At 42.0% G+C, this 26,754-nt stretch overlaps 1 protein-coding gene across 1 annotated transcript in view; it reads right to left on the bottom strand.

Moving 5' to 3' along the window:
- Positions 1 to 11,934: 11,934 nt before the first annotated feature.
- ITGAX (integrin subunit alpha X) overlaps positions 11,935 to 26,754 on the bottom strand; it is a 34,213-nt gene continuing 19,393 nt past the window's right edge. The window contains 10 exon segments of the mRNA XM_041746831.1: positions 11,935 to 12,975; positions 13,782 to 13,892; positions 14,159 to 14,260; positions 14,393 to 14,506; positions 14,703 to 14,786; positions 14,874 to 14,981; positions 15,092 to 15,170; positions 17,645 to 17,728; positions 17,812 to 17,891; positions 17,980 to 18,096. Coding sequence (XP_041602765.1) covers positions 12,877 to 12,975; positions 13,782 to 13,892; positions 14,159 to 14,260; positions 14,393 to 14,506; positions 14,703 to 14,786; positions 14,874 to 14,981; positions 15,092 to 15,170; positions 17,645 to 17,728; positions 17,812 to 17,891; positions 17,980 to 18,096 — 978 coding nt within the window. The 3' untranslated portion in view covers positions 11,935 to 12,876.

The raw sequence follows: 26,754 nt of genomic DNA on the forward strand, positions 1-26,754 counted from the left end.
GTTAAAATACTGACTCAGGACCTTGAAGTGACAGAAGGAGGGGCACAGTCAGGAAGTCTTTGGTTAATCATAGAACAGACAGGGGCAGGCGGTTAAAGACACTCTTAGGGAAAATCCTCTGTACTCTCCCACAGCCACCATCTCTAGAGATGGTTTCCTTTCCAGGACCTGACTTTCCCAGAAGACCACCTTCCCCCAGCCTTTGAGATGCTGTTGGTATCCAGGATGACCTGGGACTCCTCTGCACCCTCAGAAACCGGGCTGCATGTAAGTGGAAGGGATGAAACAGATGGCTGCAGAGGCCCTACTGCATGGATGTGAGCCTGGAGAGAGGCAGACCTCCACCTCAGATAGCAATGTTGAGGGGGAGCATGAGTGAGGGTGTTGTTTAAAAAAGCAGACTCCATCAAGAGGAAAATGGAAAATAAAATAGGTAAGTGGGCTTAGTAGTCATACAATGGGCTGACTAGTCAGCAATAAAAGAGAACAGACTACAGATATATGTAACAACATGGGTGAATCTCAACCTCGCCATAAGTAAAAGAGGTCAGACAGCAGGGTGCGTGTTTGATTCCTTTCATACAAATAGACAAAGCTAATCTTTGAGTGTAGAAATAGAACAGTGATTGCCTCAGATGAGGTGGGGAGGAAACTTCTAACATATTTGAATTTAACATTCAACCCTTGATATTTTAATATTTAATAACTTAATATTTTAACATTTGTTAAATAGAATATTTGCATCCATGTTCATCAGGCCCTTTTTGGTAATTCTTTTTTTGGTGTGGTCTTTTGTCCGGTTTTGGAATCAAGATAATGCTGGCCTCATAAAGTGATTTTGGAAGTTTTCCTCCCTTTTCTATTTTTTGGAACAATTTGGGAAGAACAGGTATTAATTCTTCTTTAAATGTTTGATAGAATTCCCCTAGGAAGCCATCTGGCCCTGGACTTTAGTTTGTGGGGATATTTTTGAAGACTGAATCTATTTCTTTCCTGGTTATGAGTCTGTTCAAATTTTCTATTTCTCTCTGTTTCACTGTTAGTAGTTTATATGTTTCTAGGAATTTATCCACTTCATCCATATTGCCCAATTTTGTTGACATGTAATTTTTATAATATTCTCTGATAAATGTATTTCTATAGTGTTGGTTGTGATCTCTCCTCTTACACTCATGATATTCCTATTTGGGTCCTTTCTCTTTTCTTCTTGAAAAGTCTGGCGAGGTCTTTAATTTTATGAATTTTTTTCAAAGAACCGACTCCTAATTTCATTGATTTATTCTTCTGAGTCTTTTTGTTTCTATATCATTTATTTCTCCTCTAATCTTTATTACTTCCTTTCTTCTGTTGGCCTTAGCCTTAATTTGTTGTTCATTTTCTAGCTACTTTACATGTAAGGTTAAGTTACATAGTTGAGATTTTCTTGCTTTCAGAGGTAGGCCTATTTTGCTATATACTTCCCTCTTAAGACCACTTTTGCTATAACCCAAAGGTTTTGAACTATCATGTTTCCATTATCATTTGTTTCCATTTTTTATTTCTTCTTTAATTTCTTTGTTGATGCATTCATTCTTCAGTAGAATGTTCTTTGATATCCATGTAGCTTTGGTCTTTCCAAATTTTTTCTTGTGGTTGACTTCAAGTTTCATAGCATTGTGATTGGAAAACATGGATGATATGATCTCAGTCTTTTTATACTTATTGAGGCCTGATTTGTGACCCAGTATGTGATCTATCCTGCAGAATGTTCCATGTGCACCCGAGAAGAATGTGTATTCTGTTGCTTTAAGACGAAATTTTCTGAGTATATCTGTTAAGTGCTTCTGGTCCAGTGTGTCATTCAAAGCCCTTGTTTGTTTCCTTATTGATCTCCTGCCTAGATGATCTATTGCTATGAGTGGGGTGTTAAAGTCCCCTACTATTATTGTATTATACTCAGTGAATTTCTTTATGTTCATTATTGTTTTATATATTTGGGTGCCCCAAAGTTGGGGGGCATAAACTTTTACAATTATTAGATCTTCTTGTAGGGGAGACTCCTTTATAATGATATAGTGCCCTTCTTCATCACTTCTTACAGTCTTTGGTTTAAAATCCAGTTTGTAAAAAAATAAAAATAAAAAAATAAAATAAAACCTAATTTGTCTGATATAAGTATAGCTACTCTGGCTTCCTTTTGATATCCATTAGCATGATAGATGGTTCTCCATCCCCTCACTTTCAATCTGCAGATGTCTCTAGGTTGAAAATGAGCCCCTTATAGGCAGCATATACATGGGTCTTGTTTTTTTATCCATTCTGACACCTTTTGTTTTTTGATTGGAGCATTTAGTTCATTTGCATTCAGTGATTATTGCTAGATATGAATTTAATGCCATTCTATTGCTTGTTTTGCCATTTTTTATAGATTTTTCTCTGTTCCTTTCTAGTCTTTTGCCCACTCAAATAGTCCCCTTTAATATTTCTTGCAGAGCTGGTTCATTGGTCACAAACTCCTTTAGTTTTTGTCTGGAAACCCCTTTTTCTCCTTCTATTCTGAACGATAGCCTTCCTGGGTAGAGTATTCTTAGCTGTAGATTTTCCCCCATTCACCAAGTCATGTCACTCTCCGGCTTGCCAAGTTTCTGTGGAGAGATCTGCTCCTAAACTTATTTCTCTTCCCTTGTAAGTAAAGGACTACTTTTGCCTTGCTACTTTTAGGATTTTTTTTCATTATTTCTGTATTTTCAAATTTATCTACAATGTCTTGGTGTTAGCCTGGTTTTGTTGATTTTGATGGGAGTTCTCTGTGCTTCCTGGATTTGGAAGTTTTGTTTCCTTCCTCAGATTAGGGATAGTTTCTATAATTTACTCAAATAAACCTTCTATTCTTTTTCTCTTCTTCTTTTGGGAGTCCTATGATATGAATGTTATGCTTCATGGAGTCACTGAGTTCTCTAAGTCTACTTTTGTGATTCAGGATTTTTCTTTCCCTCTTTTGATCAGCTTTGTTATATTTTCCATAATTCTATTTTATCTCTTATTCATTTCTCAGCTTCTTCCATCCTGTGGTCTCTCCATACAGTCAGTTTCAAATCTACTATTGCATTTATCCTTTCAGCCTGATTGGTTGTAAGCTGCTTTATATTTGTGGTAAGGGACTCACTGACATCTTCTATGCTTTCTCAGACTAGCTAGGATCCTTATGATTATTGCTTTAAATTCTGGATCACACATATTACTTATATCTTTTGATTATATCCCTGGCTGTGATTTTTTCTTGTTCTTTCTTTTGGGATGAATTCCTCTGTCTTGGCATTTTATCGATCTCTGTCTTCTCTGTGGTAGGAAAGCCTTTTATATCTCCTGCTCCTGAGAGCAATGGCTTTATAAAGAAGAGGTCATATAATGTCCAGAACCTGGAGCTTCAGGAATTGTCTCTGGTCTATGATGTGTTCACTCTTCTGCTGTGTTATGGCTGCTGTATCCCTCAGGTCAGCCCTCTGCAAAGTTATCATTGCCTGCAGTAGGGAATAGGGAATACTTGGACCTTGGTCAGAGTATGCTGAGTTTTAAGTAGGTATGCTTTGGTCTTCTTGTTAAAAGAGACCTGATGCTATCTCCACTAGAGTTGAAGTTTGTAGAACTTTATGGTCAGGAAATATGGTGCATGCAGAGGTTTATGCTGGTCTTCTGGCAGAGGGGCCTGCTGTGCTTGTTCTCAGGCACACTTGCCCAAGAAAAGCATTAAGAGCAGAGTGCAGGGGATGGGAATTGATGTAAGCAATTTTTTAAGATTTTATTTATTTATTCATGAGATAGAGAGAGACAGAGAGATAGAGAGATGGAGAGAGAGAGAGAAAGAGAGAGAGAGAGAGAGAGAGGCACAGACACAGGCAGAGGGAGAAGCAGGCTCCATGCAGGGTTCTCCATGGGGCTCCATGAGATCTCCAGGAGATCCTGGGGCTCCATGATCAGGCCCTGGGCTGAAGGCAGCGCTAAACCACTGAGCCACCCAGGCTGCCCTGATGTAAGCAATTTAAGCAGTCAATGTTGGCACTGTGCTAATTACCAAAATTAGATTATGCTGAGGGGTGGGAGGAAACAGTGCCAGTGAGCTCCTTTGTCCCCAGAGAAGAGTTTGTGCTTGCTGCTGTCAGGGAAGCCCTCCCAGAAGACTGAATTAATTTCCTTTGTATGTCCTTAGGTATTTTTCAGATGACTACTTACACACTGTCTGTGTCCAAGTCACTTGCCTGCCTGGAGAAGTGCACTGAACTTTGGGCTTTATCCCACCCAGGCTGGCTGAGTTTTCTAACTTCAAACTTTAAGGACCTGGTATGACAGGGTCCTGCACTGGTGTCCTGGGGGAGGGTCTCACCACTTTGGGATTAATGCATATTTGACCCAGAAGGGCAGTCACACCAAAGATCAGGAGCATGAAATTTGGAGCAACACACTAAGTAGCCAGTGTCTGAGTTAGCTGCCCTCAGTACTGACACTATGCTGGGAGAAGGTAATGACACCTGCCAGCTCCTTTGTCCCTGAAAAAGCAATGCCATTTCTCTCACATGTGCTGCAAGAAGGGGGAACTCTCTCTCCCAGTGCATCTCAGGACATCCTCAGATTGTACTGCCTTCCCTCCGGGTTTACTTGCATCTCTTTTCCACAGGAACGCTGCAGTGTTCTCAGTGCTCTACAGCAGACACTCCATGAACCTCTAAACCAGTCTTTGAGTGCTACTAGTTAAAAAAAATTTCACAAAAATCAGCCCCTCTAGTTTTCTAGTCAGTGGTTTGGGGAAGTGTTTTCCTTGTGCAATCCCCTCTGGGGATATCTATCTATCTATCTATCTATCTATATCTATATCTCTATCTCTATCTCCATCTATGTCTCTCTCATCTCTCTTTGCAACCTAGGCTCAACCCCTTCACAGTACCTACAATCCATTTCTCCCAAAAACCATGTCTCTGCACCTCCTACCTTCCACAATGTGGCCTCCAGTCTCCCTCTACTTGTGCAGTCTGTTCTGTTAATCCTCAGATCAATTTCTTTGGTATTCAGAATGATTTAATATTTATCTAGCTGTGTTGGAGGGGTGAAGGCAAGCCTCCTACTACTCTAACACCTCAGTCTCTCAACCCTCTAGTGTGTACTTTTGGTTTCAGTTATTGACTTCTTCATTTCTAATTAGTTCTTTTTCATATTTTCTATCTCTATCGATGGCTTCACTGAGATTCTCCAGTGAGTATTTTTATGACCATTACTTTAAATTCTTTTTCAGATATATTGATTACCTTCATTTCATTTAGCTCCTTTGCTGTGGTTTTATCTTGTTCTTTCATTTGGGACATATTCCTCTGTCTCTTCATTTTGTCTAACTCTCTGTGTTTGTTATCTATGCATTAGAAAAGTCAGTTAGGGATCCCTGGGTGGCTCAGCAGTTTAGCACCTGCCTTTGGCCCAGGGCGCTATTCTGGAGTCCTGGGATCGAGTCCCACTCAGGCTCCTGGCATGGGGCCTGCTTCTCCCTCCTCCTGTGTCTCTGCCTCTCTCTCTCTCTCTCTCTCTCTCTCTCTCTCTCTCTCTCTCTCCCTGTCTATCATAAATAAATAAATAAATAAATCTTTTTTTTTTTTTAAAGTCAGCTATATCTTCTGATCTTAAATGTAGTGACCTTATGAAGAAGAGATCCTGTGGTGCCCTGTTCATTAAATCCACAAGCTTCAGAGGTATCTCTTATGTGGATTGTGTGTTCCTAGTGTTGTGGATGAGCCTCATATGCCTTAGTCCACTTGGCAGCAATGACCCACTTTGCCTGTTGTGGACTGAGTTTGGTCCCTGTGCTATTAAAGGGTTAGTCTAGGGTTGACATAGACTTAGTTGGGTAGTATCAGCAGTCAGATCAGATGCCTTCCCACAATCCATTTGCTGGGGCTGCAGTGACCTGAACTGTAGGGCTCTTTCCCTGTCTTACCCTCTTGGAGGTTTTTATTGGTAGACAAGGTTGGTAGTCAGATCAGATGCCTTCCACCAGTCCATCTGCTGATATTGCAGATGCACTGATCATCAGGGCACTCTCTCTGGACTGCCAGTTCCAATGTTCAGCTGCTAGGGCTACAGTTGAAATGGTGCAGGTGGGTATCTTTCCTTCTTCCCAAGCCAGGAGACACTTCAGAGTGGCCACCAGTTCCTGACATGACTGCTTGCAGAATGAGACATAGCAGGAGCCACTTTAAAGGACTTCCTGTCAACTGGGATGGGTTGAATGAGACAGATCCAAAGAAGAATGTGGGGGCAGGGCATATAGTGTTGTCAAGGTAAATGGAGAGTGTCTGTGCTCATTCCCACATGTGTCTGCCTATTTAGGCTTCAGAGGCAGGCAGAAAAATGGTAACCAACCAGCAGCTTTTTTGTTCTTGGAGAAGTCTTCTAAAGATCCCTGCTCTTCCAGCACACATTCAGAGATTAGGAAATAAATCTCCTTCATGTATCCCCAGGTACTTTTCAACTTCTGCTTCTACACTGTATATCAGTGGAGTTGTTACATTGTCTCTTTAAGGACTGGCATTCTGGTTCTTATTTCCCTCTGATCTCCAGAGCCAAATCCACTGATTTTAAAGTAATCAGAGGTAAGCCCCACTGGTTGTTTCAAAAAGAGAAAGAAAGAAACTTACAAACTTGAGCCCCACTGGTTTTCAAAGCCAAATGTTGTGGGGACTTGTCTTCCCAGTGAAAGTCCCCTGTGCCTGAGATGCCTGGTATATGGTCTGCTTCTCTCTTTACTGTGTTTGTGACATCCCTCCCATTTGTAATTGGTCTCACTGGGAATTTGTTCTCTGACCCTGTCTCCACCCCTCCCATGCTCTTTGATATAGCTTTCTCTCTATGATTAACTGTGGAAAGTCTGTTCTTCCAGTCTTTGGGTCATTTTCTGGTTTGATTGCCTTGAAGTGACTATTATCTAGGTGTGTCCATAGGATGAAGTAAGTTTAGGATCCTCATATGCCACCATCTTCCCAGAACTCATCAATGGTTATCCTTTAAGGAAGCAGTAAACTCACTGGCTCCCAATTGGTGTTTACTGTCAGCATTGGTTTAATAATTCTAATCCTGAGGCAGAATTCATTGATAGAGGTTTGCACACTTTGACTTTATGAGATATTAATGTCCAATATGCTTACTGATACTGAAGAGACTTTAAAACCTCATATTTTTGAGGGTGAGAATGTCCAATTTGTAGTTTTAGAGACCTTCCACTATGATGATCTGTCCTCTGTATCCATCAATAGTGCTGGGGGGAGGGGGCAGAAAACTCCTGAAGGTTATCATGTATCAAAATACATTCAACTTGGGGAACTTTGGTGGTTCAGTGGTTGAGCATCTGCCTTTAGCTCAGGTCATAATCCCAGGGTCCTGGGATCAAGTTCTGCATCAGACTCCTCATAGGGAGCCTGCTTCTCCCTCTGCCTATGTCTCTGCCTCTCTCTCTCTCTCTCTCTTTGTCTCCCTCTCTCTCTCTCATGAATGTATAAAATCTTTTTATTTATTTATTTTTAAATAATAAATTTATTTTTTATTGGTGTTCAATTTGCCAACATGCAGAATAACACCCAGTGCTCATCCTGTCAAGTGCCCCCCTCAGTGCCCATCACCCATTCACCCCCACCCCCTGCCCTCCTCCCCTTCCACTACCCCTAGTTCGTTTCCCAGAGTTAGGAGTCTTCATGTTCTGTCTCCCTTTCTGATATTTCCTACCCATTTCTTTTCCCTTCCCTTCTATTCCCTTTCACTATTATTTATATTCCCCCAAATGAATGAATCTTTTTAAAAAATCTTTTTTAACATTCAACTTGAGTAGAGTAGAGCCATCATTTTTTATTTATTTCTGAGGAACTATTGTAAACTCAACATGAGATCTCCAATTGCTTCCAACAGCTCTTACCTGCAGGGGGTCTTGATCTGCATCTATACCTAGAGAATAGGAGGGACTCACCCTAAATAGGATAGTATTCCTGAGGCCTCCACTGGAGCAGGCAGGGCATCAAGGGTGGTAGCAGCAGGTGGGGCTGGTCTGAACTGGTATTCAGGTTTTAAGGTACAGTATGAGGTAGCCAGTCTTTCTTTTCAGGTGGAGTCTAGCTGCAGTGAAGCCAAGCCACGTTTGCTTCTGAGTTATTTTTATCAGAGGTTTGTGGTTATACTGGAACAGTTTTTCTGTTTTTTGAGTTCCCTCTCTGTCTTGGATCTTGGCCATAGTCTGTACCTGTTGCCAGAGCTTGTCAGTTTCCCCCAGATCAGCAATAGATTGTCCAACATTGTCAAAATATCTTGTCTTATGATGGGGCTCAGCATGGATATCAGTGTCCCATATTAGGTGCTTAGGGTGGACTGACTAGCTTGGCTTTTATTCCTTCAGTGAATGTCACACAATTAGGGCTTTCAAAGACAGAGGCCTAAACAGCCTGTCTCATTCCTAACTCCCTAAGAGTTTGTTGTAACTCCTCCATAGACCTATAGATTTATAGGGTCTTGCATGCCGAGGGACATCCCCTTCATTGAGCCATGTCTCCCTGCAGGCTAGAATAATCCAATTTATAAGGGCATGAATAATTTTAACCCTGTGTATATCAGGCAAGAACTGCTGAAGGGCTGGGTATGTGTTGATGTTGCTCATTTTCTCTTCCTCCTGCCTGCTCAGGTAGAAATGTCAGAGAAATGTCATCACCCACCATATCCCATAGCCACACTAGCCATGCTAGGATACTGTCCCTGGCCTTTTGCTGGTCTTGAAAGCTATATCAATAAGCTCAGAGGGAGTATATTTTGAACGTTTTCTGAACTGGAGGCTGCCCCAATGGCTGGTATTGCTGTTGTTGTGTTTTTGCTTTCCCTCATATTAAGGGTCAAACAGCATAAAGTGTTTCATCATTTCACTGTCAACCACCACAACATTGTGCTCCTCACATTCCTCAATTTCTTGGATATTCCACCTCTTAGCATCCCAATCAGGATTTGTCATGAGCATACCAGCTTGTCCTTTCCTAGCTTTGCAAAGTAGCATGCTAGGATCTCCAACTAATTATCCTATTCTCCCACCTTGTCTGTCAGCCCCCGAGGCCAGCAGAGTAGTGGGCATCTGTCCATCTTTCTCTAACCTCAGTTGTTCTTCCCAACTTATAACACAAGTTTCAGCCTCTAGTTGGGCACTAATGCCCAGCCCACAATAGAAGCCATCCCAATACACAGCCATGTGTTTCCCTTTTCTGCTTCAGTGCCCTCTGTGCATTTCCTCAAACAAGAGCATCAGACTGGTCACCATTTAGGGGACATCCTGTATTCATGCAGTGGTCCACAAGCGTCCTACATATGGGTCACCCCTCTCCACATAAAGGTCATACCCAACTCTTAAAACCCATTTCTTCAGTTTCCTGGCTGACTGGCACATTGTTGGTTTGCAACCTCAGGAATTCCCAGGGTGAAATTTGAAATGGACCTCCATACAGAAGCCAGAGACTGTAAAAAAAGGCAGACCACTCCAGACTGGTTGGTAGCTGGGTTAATAAGCAAGGGAAATTACATATGAAGCTTGTCTTAGACAGCTACAAGAAAAGTAGATCTTTACAACTGCCATCCAGAATCTTAAGGTTATATAGAAGCCTTAACTAGGTTCAGGCATATGTGCCATCCAGAAACACTGAATAATATATAACTCTCTCAAGGCTGTGTCCTTGAAAAAGGCTCTCATTATGGGAATGGTGGGCAGAGTATATATTCCGAGAACAGGGGTGGGGTGAGGAGCCTCTAGTTGCCCAGGTCAACCAATGGTCATGTCCTCTCAGTGACCTCCTCCAACACAGTGCTCTTTTTGCCTTTGGGCACTATTGTCTGAGGATAAAATGCCTAGAGCTTTGGCAGCCATCTTGCAATGATGAGAGGACAGTCTAAGACAAAAGCATCACAAAGATGGCTGCATCTAATGTTATTGTTCAGAGTCTGAATTAACCAACGACTATATCTGTAACATCTTGTGTGAAGGCTTTTTATATGACCTTATGCATTTTGATTGTCCCCTGTTACCCGCAGCCAAAAGCAACCTTCCAGTATAGACATTAACCTCAATGATGGTTTTATAAGCTTCTTGGAAATTATATGACTTGCACATACTTTTGCTATAAGAGTAACTTTGATTTATGCCACTCTAGTCTTGTTGTCTTCTCTGTATTTAATGATAAAATGAATTTATTTGGGATGGGAAAGCAATATGTTACAATATGTCGTTCTAAGAAATTCTTGTTGCCTTATCTGAGAGGTCATTATGCTGTGTTTCAAAATGACACAAAATCTTTGATAGCTTCAAGCCATTATGTGATAAAGTTTCATAATGGATGACAGCCTTAGAAAACTGATATCTGACCAAATAAGATCCAATTTCAATGGTATGATATTTTCTAGATATATTTTATATTTTGGATAAGATTTTTTTCTTTTTGTATTTTTTCATTGGAGTTCAATTTGCCAACATACAGAATAATACCCAGTGCTCATCCCGTCAAGTGCCCCCCTCAGTGCCCGTCACCTGGTCACCCCATCCCCTGCCTGCTATTTTGGATCAGATTCACTCATCCCAGCATTTATCCATCCCTACACTAATTGTGCACTGGAATCTCATTCAATATTGATTTTGATGACATTTTTCTAAGTTATAACAGTTTACCTTTTTAATTGCAATTTTTATGCTTCAATCAAAACATTTTGAGCCATTGATCAATTTTTGTGATTTGGGTATGTAATACAACATAGTAGCAACTCTGAAAAATGCAAATAAAATGAATGCAAGCAATAATATGCAAAGGAAAAAATAAGTGAAAATAAACTTGTTGCTTTCATTTTACACAAGAGCCCACTGCTGTAGCCCTTGGAGTCCATGGACAACCTTAAGGAATACAACACTAAGGATAGAGCAGGATTTCTATGAAAGTTACCATTTCAAATGTGTGAGATGTATAGGTTTAAAACTGTTTCTTGTTGTTTTCTTCTCTAAAACTTAGCATTTAGGAGACCACCAGTGATTCATGGAACACATTTTAAGAAACAATATAAACCTGGATTCTCATAATGTCTAATCTGAAGCCCTACTCAAGGCTATTGCATATTTGGTCCTTCTGGAAACTCCAAGGGGGTTTTGAACCCTATGATGGTGAATGGAGGAGAAACTTTTGGGTGGGATTGAAGGGTCATTTTCCAGCTACCCCTAAAATCACATAATCAACTGCCTCCCCTTTCTGTACTTCTATTAGAACATCCACATGACCCAAATACCTTGAAGGTAGCAGCAGAAATGAGATCACTCCAGGGCAGGTAATACCCTGCTATGTGTTGACTCCCAGCTCAGTGCCAACCATCACTTTGAGCCTTATGCTAAGATAGGTGGCATAATAATAAGAATGACCTTATTGGGAGCAGCAGATCTCTGATATAGGACTTCAAAGTGCCCTCCATCACTAACCATATGCAAACAATGTCACCTTCACTACATCCTAGGATTTGTAAGAAACACCTGTGTACTGGTTCACTCTAGTAACCTTCTAGCTGAGCCCCTTCTTCTTGCCCACCTCCACATCGCCATCAGCTTCCCATCAGTGACAGTTTGAGAATCCGGTGAGTAGATTAAGAAGTCAGATTACCCCAATATAAGGATGTTAACCTCCCCTCCATTTAACTTTCTAGTCATGGCTCCAGGCTTCAGGGTTAGCCAGCATCCACCATGATTAGGACACCATGAGCATCATTGTACAGGACTCATATCCCTAAAAGGCCTTAACGTTAGACCTTTCATATATTCCCCACTAAAGGTACATACACATTGGTTTTGTGCAATTTGTTAATACAAACATTTAAAACACACACTTTTGATAATCATGTTTCATTTACTGTATTTGCAACCTCAAAAAATGGAAGTGTCTTGGGCCTTTTGATCTCTGAGAGATGCTAGAGCTAGATGAGCCAAAGTGACATTGGGGCAATACCCCTGCTGGAGTTCTATTCATCCCTCCTAGCCAGCAATGCTGACAAAGGCAGAAATCTAAGTTTACAAATTCCAATCTGTAGACATTTATTCCCAGTTCAGTCTGGAAAATCTGGACTGAGATTCTTGGGACAAAGAGCTGATACTGCTAGTATTTTACCAGGAATGAGAGAGACAGGGAGACACATGTGTGTGCATTGAAGGCCACTTTCTGGAAATGGAACTGGATTCCTAACATCAAGCTGGAAAGTTCAGATGTTATCCTACAAATTATAGGCAAACACCAAAAATAGATGAGGATTGTGGCTCGTTTAGTACCACATTTTAGAAAGATGGTCGGTGGCTAGTGAAAGAAGCAAGTCTAGAGCCTGAGGCTATTGTTCATGTATTTCCTTTTTTTTTTAAGATTTTATTTATTTATTTTAGAGAGTGAGTAGGCAAGCAGGGAGGGACAGAGAGAGAGGGAGAGGCAATCCCATGCAGATTCCAAACCCAGCACAGAGCCCAACATGAGGCTCAATCCCATGACCCTCAGCTGAAACCAAGAGTCAGATGCCTAACCAATTGTGCCACCCAGGTGCCCCTATTCATGTATTTGTAGCTAGAAATCCAAACTAAGTCCACCAAGGGTCATAGTGAGGATCTCATTCTGGGGTTTCGAGTTGCAGCCTTGACAAGACAAATGGCCCTTCCTAGGCAAGGCACTTTGTGTGAACACATTGCTTCCTCCCAGAGAGAGAAAGCAGCCTGACCCTAGCCTCCCTCACATGGAACATTTCTCCCCCTGCAGGCCTGACTTGGATGGGAATAAGAGGGCCAGGAAACCTCTCAGAGGATAACAGGTCCAATGGACAATAGGGGGTAGATGCTTATTGGGCAACTTGAGGATCTGATGTCCCATTTTCTGGGGCAACCTGTCCGTTTGCTTCTGCCATCATTTCCTTATACTGACGTTTGAAGAAGCCAGCCTGTGGGGAGGAAGGAAAAGAGAATTAGGAAGCCCAGTGGAAGAAGGAAAAGTGGGGCCCTGGGTGGTTCAGTCTGTTAAGTGTCTGCCTTCAGCTCAGGTCATGATCTCAGAGTCCTGGGATCAAGCCCTGCATGGGGCGCCTTGCTCGGGGGCGGGGGGTCTGCTTCTCCCTCACCCTCTGCCATTTCCCGTGCTTGTGCTCTCAGTCGCTATCACTATCTGTCTCTCTCAAATAAATAAACAAAATCTTTTTTGAAAAAGAAGAAGAAGGAAAAGAGAAGGGTGGGGATGGAGAGGGATCACCATTTCTAGAACTCCTACCTATGTTCAGGCACTACACTAGAATCTTCAGACACACTGTGTCATTTAGACCTTACCATGATCTCTGAGTTAGGGGGATCTCTCATCACCTTCACAATGAGAAATCAACACTCAGCATGGACTAGGCACTGCCTAGACTCATGGAAAAAATCAGTGGTGATATCAACACAAAATCCAGGCCACTGCTTTTATGTTACAATCTGCTGTGAAGGGAAACATGTCCTGAGGAAAACGAGAATATAGAAGACAGGAAGAAGAGGGTGGAAAAAACAGGGACAGCAATTAAAGGATGCAGGAGAATCAGACATGGAAGAAGGCATGGACGCAGGGGATAATGGGGGACCAGTGATGTCATAGGTGGAAGAGGACCTCTTACATGCAGAGATTTAGCACCTATATCCAAGTTGAGCTCTTTCTTACACTATAGAAAGAATAGTGGGATCAAATTGCTGGTGGTGTCAAAAGCAGGATGAAAACATTCACCTTGTATAGGATGGCTGTGATGAGAGCCAACAGCAGCAGTCCTCCCACAGAGCTTCCAACAATAATGGGGATGGGGTTGTAGACCTCATACTTCTCCAATACCGTCTCCACCTGGAGTGTAGGTGATCTCATCAGAAAGTTTCAGAATTCTTGCTGTCCCAGACTCTTCCTAGGTTCTCCAACCTTTAACTCCCTCCCCTCCTTCCCTTTCTCCAAAGTGTGAGATACAGAAATACTCAAAGGCTTGGGAAAACTCTCCTGCTGATGGACCTTCATCCTTCCTCCCTCCAGGCTTCTGAGCCTCCCACACAGCACAACAGATTTAGCATTAGGAACCCTCTTACCAGCCTGGCTGCTGCCTACCACATAGTCACTACCTGAGCTGTCAAGAATGCCTCTTGTCCTGGAATCTGGGAATACACAGATCTGTTGAATGTGATTTCAGCCACACTCACGACCAATACCTTCTTCTGCAATGTCTGCAAAACAGAGGGACGGAGCTGGGGATGTAGCTCTGGGAAAAGGTCCAGAGTTCAATTAAAGTCCTGGTTTGAGAGTGGGCACAGACACATCTGGTCCTGGGGAAAGACTCTGCTGTTGGGCCTACACACCTGGCTGACCCAACCAAAGCTGAGGTTGCCCTTCAGAATGAAGTCAAGTTCCTCCTGGATGCCAAAGGAGGGGAAATCACAGTGGAACCTCATGCAGTCAGCAATGGAGCAGTTCTAGGGACAGAGAAGTAACATCAGGCTAGAGAAAGATGGTTTTAAAGGTAGAAGACATCACTGAGTGATGAGAAGAGCAGCCACACTTGAATTCAAGAAGGCTGTTCAGCAGATAGGCATCTGAATATACAGATTTTTTGAATTAAATTCCTCTGATGTGTGACTTGAATTGGAACCGGCCCGGAGCCCTTCTTACCACCACAGAATTCTTCTGAATGTGGGTCAGGAAGTCAGATTCTGTGTGCACTGTTCTCTCTAAAGAGCACTGAATGGATGGGTTCTAGGAAGACACAGAGAGCAAACATTTCAATGGGGCCATCAGGGATTCATGAGGTAAAGGGCTTGGCTGCACACAGTCGTGGAGTACCTGGGGGTGGAAGATCTCTAAGTTCGTCCACACAGGCATCCCATTCAGCTCCACAGGCACAGAGAAATTGATGCTGATAGGCAGGTCCCTCTGTCCCAGGTTGTTGACCTGCAAAGAGGACAGTGAGGACAAAGACCATGTCAAATCCCATTTCCCTCCATAATCACTGGCTCTCAGCCCCCTGCCACAGCCCCTCTTCTTGAGTCAGCATCACTTACCTGGTATCTATGGTGAGCCTGGCTGCTTTTCTCCTGGTCTGAGGCTGAGAAGTTGAGGTACTTAGTGGACTGTTCGTGGCTGGGGAAAAATGAGGCACAGATGTATTTGAAGTTCCATGGGGGCCTCCTAAAGAGGTTCTAGCTAGCAGCATGATAGAATAGGTAGTGAGTGGAGCCTTGGGGTGGCCTGCAAAGAAATCTATGGCTGATACTGGATAATGGAGAGTTTGTGGAGCAAGGCTGGGCTTCAAGCTGGGTGCAAGTTTCTTGCAGAAGCTCCCAACAGAGGAAACTTCCCAGAGGACTGGACAGGGACTACAGTGAAATGGACCCAGAGCTATGCCATTGACTCACTGGGGAACAGGGGCCAGGCCATCCCTCTCTGTGCTTTAGTTTTCCTTTCAGACTTTCATGGGCACAGAGGATACTAAATGTGCATGTGAGACACAGCAGAGTTTTGGAAAGACTTGGCAGATGCCCAAGTCTCTCCAAATGTCTACTGGACACTACCCCTGTCTGGCCTCCCACAGGCCCTCCCTCCTCTCCTATTTTCTTGGCTTTTCTGGGCATGGGGCTTAGAGGTGAGGGAAGGTCTAACAGGAGATTGTCGGCTGGATCTCAGTGTAACAATTCCTCCTGAGGCATTCTGAGCAGCCTAGCCCTTCACACAGGTGGGTGGTCTCACCTCTGTCCCTTCTTGCTCCACTTCTTAAGTACCTGCCATTTGCCTGCACAGTCCTAATTCTATACCACTTCTACTCTGAATTCTCATCTGTCCTCTGTGAGCCCCCCCCAAATGCCCCAACCTCATCTTGGAGGCCTCTCTGAATGTTCTCACCCACTCAGTAGAGTACAGCTGAACTGTAGAGCAACATAAACCTAGATGTAGTGTCCCCTGCCCAGGGATCCTCAGTGCACACTCTAGCAAGCAAGCTCAGAGCATGCACCTGGCTGGGCTACTGAGAGTTCCTGGTGTGGAGGTGTGATTTAGAGTGTGAAACCAGGCAGGAAGAGGATGTCCAATGAGGCACAAGGGCAGAACTAGCACAGGGGAATGTACCCAGACTAAGCCTGGGCTTGTTGTACAGCATGAGTGTTCACATTGCACAAGGGAAGATGCTTACATCTGGATTAGATTATACATAATAGAGGCACAATAAATCTTTGTTAAATGTCAAATGAATTTATAGAAAGCAACCACAGCACTGTGCTTAGAACATAACAAATACTAGGAAGGTATTTACAGAAAGAAAGTGGCTGCTCAAATACATAACTTGACTCCTGAGTTTTATTTTTTTGTATATTTTTTATTGGAGTTCGATTTGCCAACATATAGCATAATACACCTAGTGCTCATCCTGTCAAGTGCACCCCTCAGTGCCCGTCACCTAGTCACCCCATCCCCACGCCCACCTCCCCTTCCACTACCCCTTGTTCGTTCCCCAGAGTTAGGAGTCTCTCATGTGTTGTCACCCTCTCTGATATTTCCCACTCATTTTCTCTCCTTTCCACTTTAATCCCTTCCACTATTTTTTTATATTCCCCAATGAATGAGACCATATAATATTTGTCCTTCTCCAATTGACTTACTTCACTCAGCATAATACCCTCCAGTTCCATCCATGTAGAAGCAAATGGTGGGTATTCATCATTTCTAATGGCTGAGTAACATCCCACTGCATATATAGACCACAGCTTCTTTATCCATTCATCTTTCGATGGACACCGAGGCTCCTTCCACAGTTTGGCTATTGTGGCCATTGCTGCTATAAACATTGGGGTACAGGTGTCCTGCCATTTCACTGCATCTGTATCTTTGGGATAAATCCCCAGCAGTGCAACTGCTGACTCCTGAGTTTTAAACACGTCATCTGTTACCCTCCTGGAGCAGCATTTTAAAGTCTTTTCTTTTATCTAGCTTCTCCCTAACACTCAGCCTCTGCAGCAAGCAGGTAATTTCTCCCTATACCTCCCAAAGGGGACTGGGAAAGGAAGGAGTAGCTTTCTTAAAAGTCCTACAGGGTGTAGATCTGTTCCTTGCAATGGAGGTCAAGGGTTCCATTGAGAATGACTGCTGGCTAAGTTCAATGCTATGGACTCTTCAACGCCTCCCCTGAAAGGAGTTTCTAGGCTCTCTTAGAAACTCATAATAACCTCAGGGTACAAAACTATGGAGAGGTCCTTGATGAGACTGGGATGCCGCCTTGGGTCAGGATAACCTCACTCCCCAAAAAAGCTGTAAAAACCTCAAGACAGAGAAATGTCTCATATCTCTCAGGAAACCCAGGACAATCTTGGTGCTTTTAAGAATGTCTTCTGAGAACCATAAGTTCTATTAAATGTATGATGTAATGATAATAGTATCACAATTATTATTATTATCATAGGTGGCCCACAATAAACACTTTTTACTTGATTAGTAGGTGTTAGCAGTATCACCTACCAATAGAAAGAGTGGTGACAAAACATGAATTCCCCAGGTGTTCAACTGCTGCAGGGACTGAAAACCTCTCCAAGCCCCATCAGAATGATAGAGAGATTCTGGTATGGTACCTGCTGATCACGATGTAGACGGCATACTTCACCACGAGCTCCAACTGAAAGGTGCTCTTGCTGGTCCTGGGAGTGTTATTTTCACTGGAGAAAGAGGAGGAGCCTAGTTGGCAAGGACCCCAGAGGAGGATGCTAGGGGCAGGGAGGTCTAAATACTCCCAGCTCACCTGCTCACATTAGCTGTCAGAAGCAACCGGTCTCCCAGCATGGCCTTGGGAGAGACGTCAAACGTGACTGTGAAGGTGATCTGAGGAAGAGGCAGGAATAAGGGAGGTCACCAAGGAGTGAGACAGGGCAAAGGCAGGGGAGCTGGGGTGGACCGAAGCAAGGCTGACCTGGGCACCTTCACGGAGGATGAGGTGGTTGATGCTGCAGCGGGTGCTCTGAGTACCCTGGCCCTGGGCTGGGATGCCATCACAGGTCAGGCGTGGGGAGTGTGGCTGTAGCTGGCTCTAGGCAAGGGCAGGTGAAAAAAAGGCAGGTGAGCATTTGTTCATGTTCCAAAAAGACTCCACGAAGTGGTGACAGTTTTCTGGTATCTACCTTAAAATAATGTTTTTTTTAAAAATCCTCAGGCACTTAAAAAAAATCCTTAGACACTATCTGGTCAAACTTCTTCCTAATAGAAATGCCAGATTCATTAGAGTTTACCCCCTTTTTATTTATTATTCTTTTTTAAAAAGCTTTTTATTATAGAAAATTTGAAACACACTCAAAAGTAGAGAGAGAGACTAGGTAAGTCAATCCCCCACGTTCCCATCACTCAATTTTAATTACCAACATTTTTCGGCTCTTGTTTTATTCAGCTCTTTGCCATTATTTTTTCTGAAAAATTTAAAGCATGTTCCGAATATCATATCATTCAATCCAGAAATACTTCAATGTATGCCACCAAAATATAAGGGTTTTGTTTCTTGCATTTCTTTATTTTTTTAATTTAAATCCAATTTAGTTAACATATACTGTATTATTAGTTTCAGCGATTCATCAGTTGCATATAACTAACCCAGTGTTCATTACGTCAAGTTCCCTCTTTAATACACATCATCCAACTACCCCATCCCTCTACCCATTTCCCCTCCCCTCAGTTTGTTCCCTATAGTTAAGAGTCTTTTATGGTTTGCCTCCCTCTCTGTTTTTATCTTATTTCATTTTTCCTTCCTTCCCATATGTTCATCTGTTTTGTTTCTCAAAGTACATATATGAGCGAGATCGTATGGTATTTGTCTTTCTGTGACTTATTTTGCTTAACATAATACTCTCTAGTTCCCTTCGTGTCATTGCATAAGGCAAGATTTCATTCTTCTTGATGGCTAATATTCCATTGTATATATACACCACATATTCTTTATCCATTCATCTGTTGCTGGACATCTGGGATCTTTCCATATTTTGGCTATTGTGGACATTGCTGCTATAAACATTGGAGTGTAGGTGCCCCTTCAGATCACTATGTTTGTATCCTTTGGATAAATACCTAGTGATGCAATTGCTGGGTTGTAGGGTAATTCTATTTTTAATTTTTTGAGGAACCTCCATACTGTTCTCCACAGTGGCTATACCAATTTGCACACCCACCATCAGTATGAGTTACCTTTTTTCCACATCCTCACCAACATCTGTTGTTTCCTGAGCTGTTCATTTTAGCCATTCTGACTGGTGTGAGGTGGTATCTCATTGTGGTTCTGATTTGTATTTCCCTGACTCTAGGTGATGTTGAGAATTTTTTCATATGTCCATGGTCATTTGTATGTCTTCTTTGGAGAAATGTCTGTTCAGTGCCCCCCTCAGTGCCCAGCACTGAACAGGCACTTGACGGGATGAGCACTGGGTGTTGTTCTGTATGTTGGCAACTTGAACACCAATAAAAAATAAATTTATTATTTAAAAATGTCTGTTCATATATTCTGCCCATTTCTTAACTGGATTATTTGTTTTCTGGGTGTTGAGTTTGATAAATTCTTTATAAATCTTGGATACTAGCCCTTTATCTGATAAATGATTTGCAAATATCTTCTCCCATTCCATAGGTTGCCTTTTAGTTTTGTGGACAAGGTATTTTTTTTAGCATAGCCACAAGTCTTAACACATCCAACAAAATTAACAATAACTTAATATCAACTAACATCCAGGTCATATTCAGTCTTCTTCAGATTTTCTCCAATAATGTTATTTTACAGCTCATTTTTATTTATTTTTTAAAGCTATTTTTAAAATGAATATCCAATGAAAGCCCACACATCGCTTTTGGCTGACAACATCTAGTAGCATATTCAATGATAGGGTGCTCACCCCTCACACAGTCAGAATTTGCCATTCCTAGTGCATTAATTCATACATAAGTCAAAATATGCTCCCATTGGGAATAGTCCTAGCCTAAGAAAGACAAAGGAGATCAACCAACCAAATGGAAGATGTAAACCTAGTTTGGACGTTGATTCAAATAAACCAGATGTAAAAAAAATTTTTTTGAGATAACTGAGGAAATTAGACTATGTTCCAAATACCAAGGAATCATTCGTTTTATTGAATGTGATACATTGAGGTAATGTAAGAGGTACCCACTGTCTAGAGCTTTAGAGTGAAATAAGAAGGAGTACTAAAACATGATGTCTGGGTTTGTTTTAAAATACTTCAGCAAAGGGGAAAAAACTCAGATGAAATAAATGTGGTAAAATGTTGATAATTGTTCAATCTGGATAAAAAGTTTTGGGGAAGTTTGTTGAGACTACTTTCTATTTTTATTAATGTTTAACATTTCATTATAAAATTTTTGTTAAACAATCTATTTCTCTTTGACTCCCTGTTGTCCTAGTTCTATCTTCTAAAATAGGGGTTGCCAAATGACAACTCACCACCAATTTTTATAAATAAATTTTTATTGGAAGATAGCTATGCTCATTCATACGCATAATGTCAGTGGATGCTTTCACTCTACAAAAGCAGAGTTGAGTAGATGTAACAGGTACCATGTGACCCACAATGCTGAAATATTTGCTATCTAGTCCTTTATAGAAAATAGGAGAAACAGTAACCGAAGGGTTAACAGGAATAACAAGTGCAACTGCAACATTTTACCCAAATTTTCTTGTTCTCTGAATGCAGCCTGCTACCATGTTTCTGTACATAACAATCTTGCCTGGCATCATGATAATAAAATAGTTGATTTAGTGGTTTTTCAGAGTCTCGAGGCCTCATCAAGAAACTGTCCAAAACTGATCAGGACCACCGAATGTCTCTTTGGCCACATGCAAATGCACAACAGATGAACTTTTGACGTAGAAGGGCCTGAAACTCTATCTTCATATCATGCTAATGATGTCATTTTCTGGTCATAGATCACATGGCAGCCTATGTAGAAGCTTCTCACAGTGCAGGTAATAAAATGACTTCAACCCTCCCCTATTTATTAACTTCCTTTATCTGATCCTAAAGTTGTGTAGCTCCTCTCCCCTATAACCAGACCCCTTCTTTATTTGCCTTTAAATATCCCTGATTCTCCCTTTCCTTACTCAATGTCTCAATGATTGGCCTGGCTGCATGTTGGGGATATGGACTTGTATTTGGTTACAAATTTGGCAAACTAGCAAGGAGCTCTTTGCTCGATTCTCCACCCAGTAACAGGAGTTTGGTGATGAGTCCAAGCAGCTGCCCAAGCTCTTTTGCCCTAGAGACCATCTCTGGGATACCATCCCAATTTGGCTCCACTGACTTTCCATGTTTAATTTAATTCTTGTGGCAAGAAAACAGCTTTGGTTTGGACAGACATATTTTAGTGCGTATTTTGTGTGTGATAGCATGTGAGCTTATTTCTTTCCTCCTATTCATTTGCCTCCAAATAGGGAGGTTTGGTTTGGCTTCTAAGCCTCTGTTTCTTGCTTAATTAAGAAAAATTTGGCTAGAGGGATGCCTGGATAGCTCAGTGGTTGAGCATCTGCCTCCAGCTTGGGTTGTGATCCCGGGGTTCTGAGACTGAGTCCTGCATCAGGCTCCCCACTGGGAGCCTGCTTCTCCCTCTGCTTATGTCTCTGCCTCTCTCTGTGTGTCTGTCATGAATAAATAAATAAAATCTGTAAAAATAAATAAATAAATAAATAAATAAATAAATAAATAAATAAATAAAAAGGAAAAAGTCTGGCTAGAAAGCCAGTTGGTTCAGTCAGTGAAGCCCCAACTTTTAGGGGAGGAACTAATGCTCACAGAAGTATTCTGGGCTTCATTTGGTATGTTTGCTGCTGCAGCTTTTGGGACCAATTTTGCATAAAATTGGTCATGTTCTAGTTAGAAAATGGGAAATGACAATTTAATTCTTGCAGGCAGCTCTTTGGGCTCTATTCTTCAAAATTGGGTAATATTTAGTTATGAAACTATGAAAAAAGTTATTTTTTACAACACAGCTTGGCCACAATATTCATTAGACTCTGGAGAAGAATGGCCAATTGATGGATTCATAAATTATAATACCATCTTACAAATAGATTTTTGTAAAAGGGAAGGAAATGGGATGAAATACTTTATGTTTAGTCTTTTATGCTTTTGTATCTGAATAAGCTGGCTCAGAAAAGATGTAAAATTTTACTTCAACAGCACAGTAACACTAAAAACCTCTTGCCTGATGCTAACTGGAGAAAAGAGGGTGATCTATTGATTACTGAATTAAGCCCCAAGGGGGTGCCAGAGTGGCTACCGTTCCCAGCAGCCCCATTCTGAATAACTTGAGCCACAAAGGGACCCTGAACCAGGCCCCCCTATCTTGGGGGCCCAGAGGTTGGAGCAACCTCCCCTTCTCATACCCAACAGGGTATTCAATTTAGTCAGGGAGTCACCCATTCCTGAGGAGGGCAATATCTGCTAAGGCAAGTCCCAGTTGGATGCTTAGATGCTGGAGGACCACCTGCAGGAATGATTTGAGTCCACTCTCTATTTTTTACTTCAAATTTGTTTACTTGGAAAAACAATATGCTTACTTATAGAGATGATCCCAAGGGAATGGAAAATTTGTTCTCTACTCTTGCCTCCCACAACCCCACTTGGACACATGCACAAAATCTCTTAAAGACTCTTCTCACTTCCAAAGAATATTGCATGATGCCAGAAAAGGCTAGAGAAGCTAATCCACTGCATCCTGAAACCCCCATTAGTTCCTTAAGAGCTGTTGATATGATGGCCATTGCTACTATGGATCCCAACCAGAATGTCAACACTGGAGACTGAGATTAGCTTGAATACTATCAGGATTATATTTTAGTTGAACTAAGAAAAGGGGTCCCAAAGCAAAGAAGATTAAATAAAAGTCAAGAAGTTAAGCAAAAACTGAATGAGAAGACTTCAGAATTTCTTGAATTTTTTAGACACATCAGAAATACACTGATACTGATCTGGAAGCACCAGAAAATTTTTAAATGATCAATATGGGGGAGAGGCTGAGTTAAGACAGCCGAGAAGTAAGGACATTGTAAGCTTGTCTCATCTTTCAAACACAGCTAGATAGTTATCAAATCATTCTGAACACCCAAGCTATCAATCTAAGGTCTGAGAAAACAAAACTGCAAGTCTGCAAGTAGAAAAGCAACCACCTTCTGGAAGTAGGAGGTTCAGAGAGTTGATTTGGGGGAGATAACTGGGGGGAGGAGAGAGAGCCCTTCTTATGAATACCACAAAGAATTATAAGCAACAGAGCACAACATCTGAAATTTTAGAAGTCCGCCACCACCACGATTTTGCCTGACTTAAAGATGCTCAGGTGAGGAAGCAGGACAGAGAGCCAGGAGTGGACAGCAAAGTCTGAGGATCCCCTGGGTTACAAGAAGAATGGGTGGCGTGGATGTGCTGCTCTGTTCCCAGGCATAGAAGCGGAGACTCCAACTAAGGACAGGGAGCCTGGGCACTGGCTCTCTTGTTCTGCCTTGACATAAACCCTGAACCACAGGGAAATTGTGCACTTTGCTGACAGGGCCCTGCAAAGGGCAAAAGCCTGGTGAGACCTGACCCCACAGGATTAATGCGGGCCCATGCAGCAAGCATTCCTAAAATTTGGAGTTCTGAAACCCAGTCACATTCCTAAAATTTGGAGTTCTGAAACCCAGTCACATAAAACAGCTTAGATATAAGCAGGGTGAAGGCAGGAATCTGAAGGAAGCCAGGGACACAGAGGAGTGACTGACAGCTCTTCTGTGAGGGACTCCTGATGAGGGAAACGTAAATTCTCAGCACTAGAGCTAAAAGCAAGGCGTAGCCATTTTCACCCCCACCCGCAACCCCCACCCGCAACCCCCACCCCCATCAGCCCTGAAAGGCTTCAGGGAGCAAAAACAGTGCCACCTAGTGGTATCTGGAGCCCCTTACAGCAAGCCCCACACTGGGAGGCGGAAGCCCATTTGCACTAGGGCAAGACCACTTGAGAATCAGCGCAACCGGCCTCTCCCCCAGAAAACAAGCACAAACAACTCACTCACACAAAGTTTACTGATCATAAAGGGCTGAAAAACTTCAGGTCTAGGTGAAATAGGAACTAGCTTCCTTTTTATTTTTTTATTATTTTTTCAATTCTTTTTATTATCTATTATTATTTTCACTTTAATTTTTTTAATTTATTTTATTTTTTATTTCTTCCCTCCTTTCGGATCTAGCTTCTTTTATTTTTTTTAAAGATTTTTATTTATTTATTCATAGAGACACAGAGAGAGAGAGGCAGTCACAGGCAGAGGGAGAAGTGGGCTCCATGCAGGGAGCCCGATGTGGGACTCGATCCCGGGTCTCCAGGATCACATCCTGGGCCACTGGCAGTGCTAAACCATTGCGCCACCGGGGCTGCCGTGCTGCGCCACTGGGGTTGCCCTGGATCTAGCTTCTTTTAAAAAGCAGACCAAAACACACCCAGAATCTAGTTTTGTTTTTTGGTTTTTTTCTTTTCTATTCTTTCCTTTTCTTTTCTGAACAAAATGAAAAGACAGAGAAATTTACCCCAAAAAGAAAGAACAGGAAGTAGAACTGACAGCAAGGGATTCAATCAATACAGAGACAAGATGTCTGAACTAAATTTTAAAATAACAATTATAAGAATACTAACTGGGCTTGAAAATAGGAGACACTAGAAAATCCCTTACTGCACAGATAAAAGAACTAAAATTTAGTCAGGCTGAAATTAAAAATGCTGTAACTGAGATACAAACTCAAATGGATGCCATAAAAACTAGGATGGATGAAGCAGAGGAATGAATCAGTGATATAGAAGATAAAATTATGAAAAATAATGAAGCTGAAAAAAAGAGGGAAAGAAAGGTAGTGGATCACAAAGGCAGACTTAGGGAACTCAGCAACCTATTAAAATGTAATAATATTCCTATCATAGGAGTTCCAGAAGATAGAGAGAAACAGAGGCAGAAGGTTTATTCAAATTGTAAGCTGAGGGATCCCTGGGTGGCGCATTGGTTTGGCGCCTGCCTTTGGCCCAGGGCGCGATCCTGGAGACCCGGGATCGAATCCCACATCAGGCTCCCGGTGCATGGAGCCTGCTTCTCCCTCTGCCTGTGTCTCTGCCTCTCTCTCTCTCTGACTATCATAAATAAATAAAAAAAAAAAAATTGTAAGCTGAAAACCTCCCTTATCTGGGGAAAGACAGACATCAAAATACAAGAAGTACAGAGAATTCCCATTAAATTCAACAGAAGTCAGTCATTGCCAAGGCATATCATAGTCAATTTCACAAGACACAGACAAGGAAAGAATCTGGAAAGCAGCAAGGGGGGTGGTCTTTAACCTACAAGGGGAAGACAGATCAAGTTGGCAACAGAGCTGCCCATAGAAAGTTGGCATGCCAGAAGAGAGTGGCAGGATATATTCAATGTGTCGAATGGGAAAAATCTACAGCAGGAATACTTTATCCAGCAAGACTGTCATTCAGAATAGAAGGAGAAATAAAGAGTTTCCCAGACAAAAACTAAAGAAGTTTGTGACCACTAACCAGTTCTGCAAGAAATATTAAGGGGGGACCCTTTGAGTGGGGAAAAAAAAGACCAAAAGCAACATAGACTAGAAAGGACCAGAGAACATCACCAGAAGCATCCATTCCACGGGTAACACACTGGAACTAAATTCGTCTATTTCAATAATCACTCTGAATATAAATAGACTAAATATTCCAATCAAAAGACATAGTGTATCAGAATGGAGAAAAAAACAAAACAAAACAAAAACAAGATCCCTCTATATGCTTCCTATGAGAGACTCATTTCAGACCTAAAGACACCTGAAGATTGAAAGTTAAGGGATGGAGGGGCGCCTAGGTGGCTTAGTTGGTTAATTGTCTACCTTTGGCTCAAGTCATGATCCCAGGGTCTTGGGATTAAGCCCCACACTGGGCTCCCTGCTCAGCGGGGAGCCTGCATTTCCCTCTCCCTCTTCCAGTCCTCTTACTTGTGCTCTTTCCCTCTCCTGCTCTCTCAAGTAAATAAATAAAATCTTTTTTTAAAAAAAAGAAGAAGAAAGTGAGGGCTGGGAGAGCCATCTATCATGCTAAGGAACATCATAGAAAGCTGGAGTAGCCATACTTATATCAGACAAATTAGATTTGTGTGTATGTGTGGGTTTTTTTTTTAACTTAAATTCAACTCAGTTAACATATAACATATTATTAGTTTCAGGGGGTAGAATTTAGTGATTCATCAGTTGCATATAACACCCAGCGCTCCTTCCATCAGATGTCTTCCTTAATGTCCATCACCCAGTTAACCCATCCCCCACCAGCAACCCTCAGTTTGTTTCCTATAGTTAAACGTCTCTTATGGTTTGCTCCCTCTCTGTTTTCATCTTACCTTATTTTTCCTTTCCTTCCCCTATGTTCATCAGTTTTGTTTCTTAAATTCCACGTCTGAGTGAAATCAAACAGTATTTGTCTTTCTTTAACTGACTTATTTCGCTTAGCATAGAGGGGGTAGATTTTAGGCTGGCTTTCCTGTCTCCTGTTTTGGCTGTCTCTTCAATAAACCCTTTCCTTGCTCCATATTCAATGCTTCAGTGATTGGGTTTGCTGTGCATCAGGCATGTAGACTTGGGATTGCTTACCAAAGTATGCAAAGCCCCGATCTAGAGTAACCAATAAATTCAACTCT

Source organism: Vulpes lagopus, chromosome 3 (genome assembly GCF_018345385.1).
Source record: "Vulpes lagopus strain Blue_001 chromosome 3, ASM1834538v1, whole genome shotgun sequence".
NCBI classification, from domain to species: domain Eukaryota; kingdom Metazoa; phylum Chordata; class Mammalia; order Carnivora; family Canidae; genus Vulpes; species Vulpes lagopus.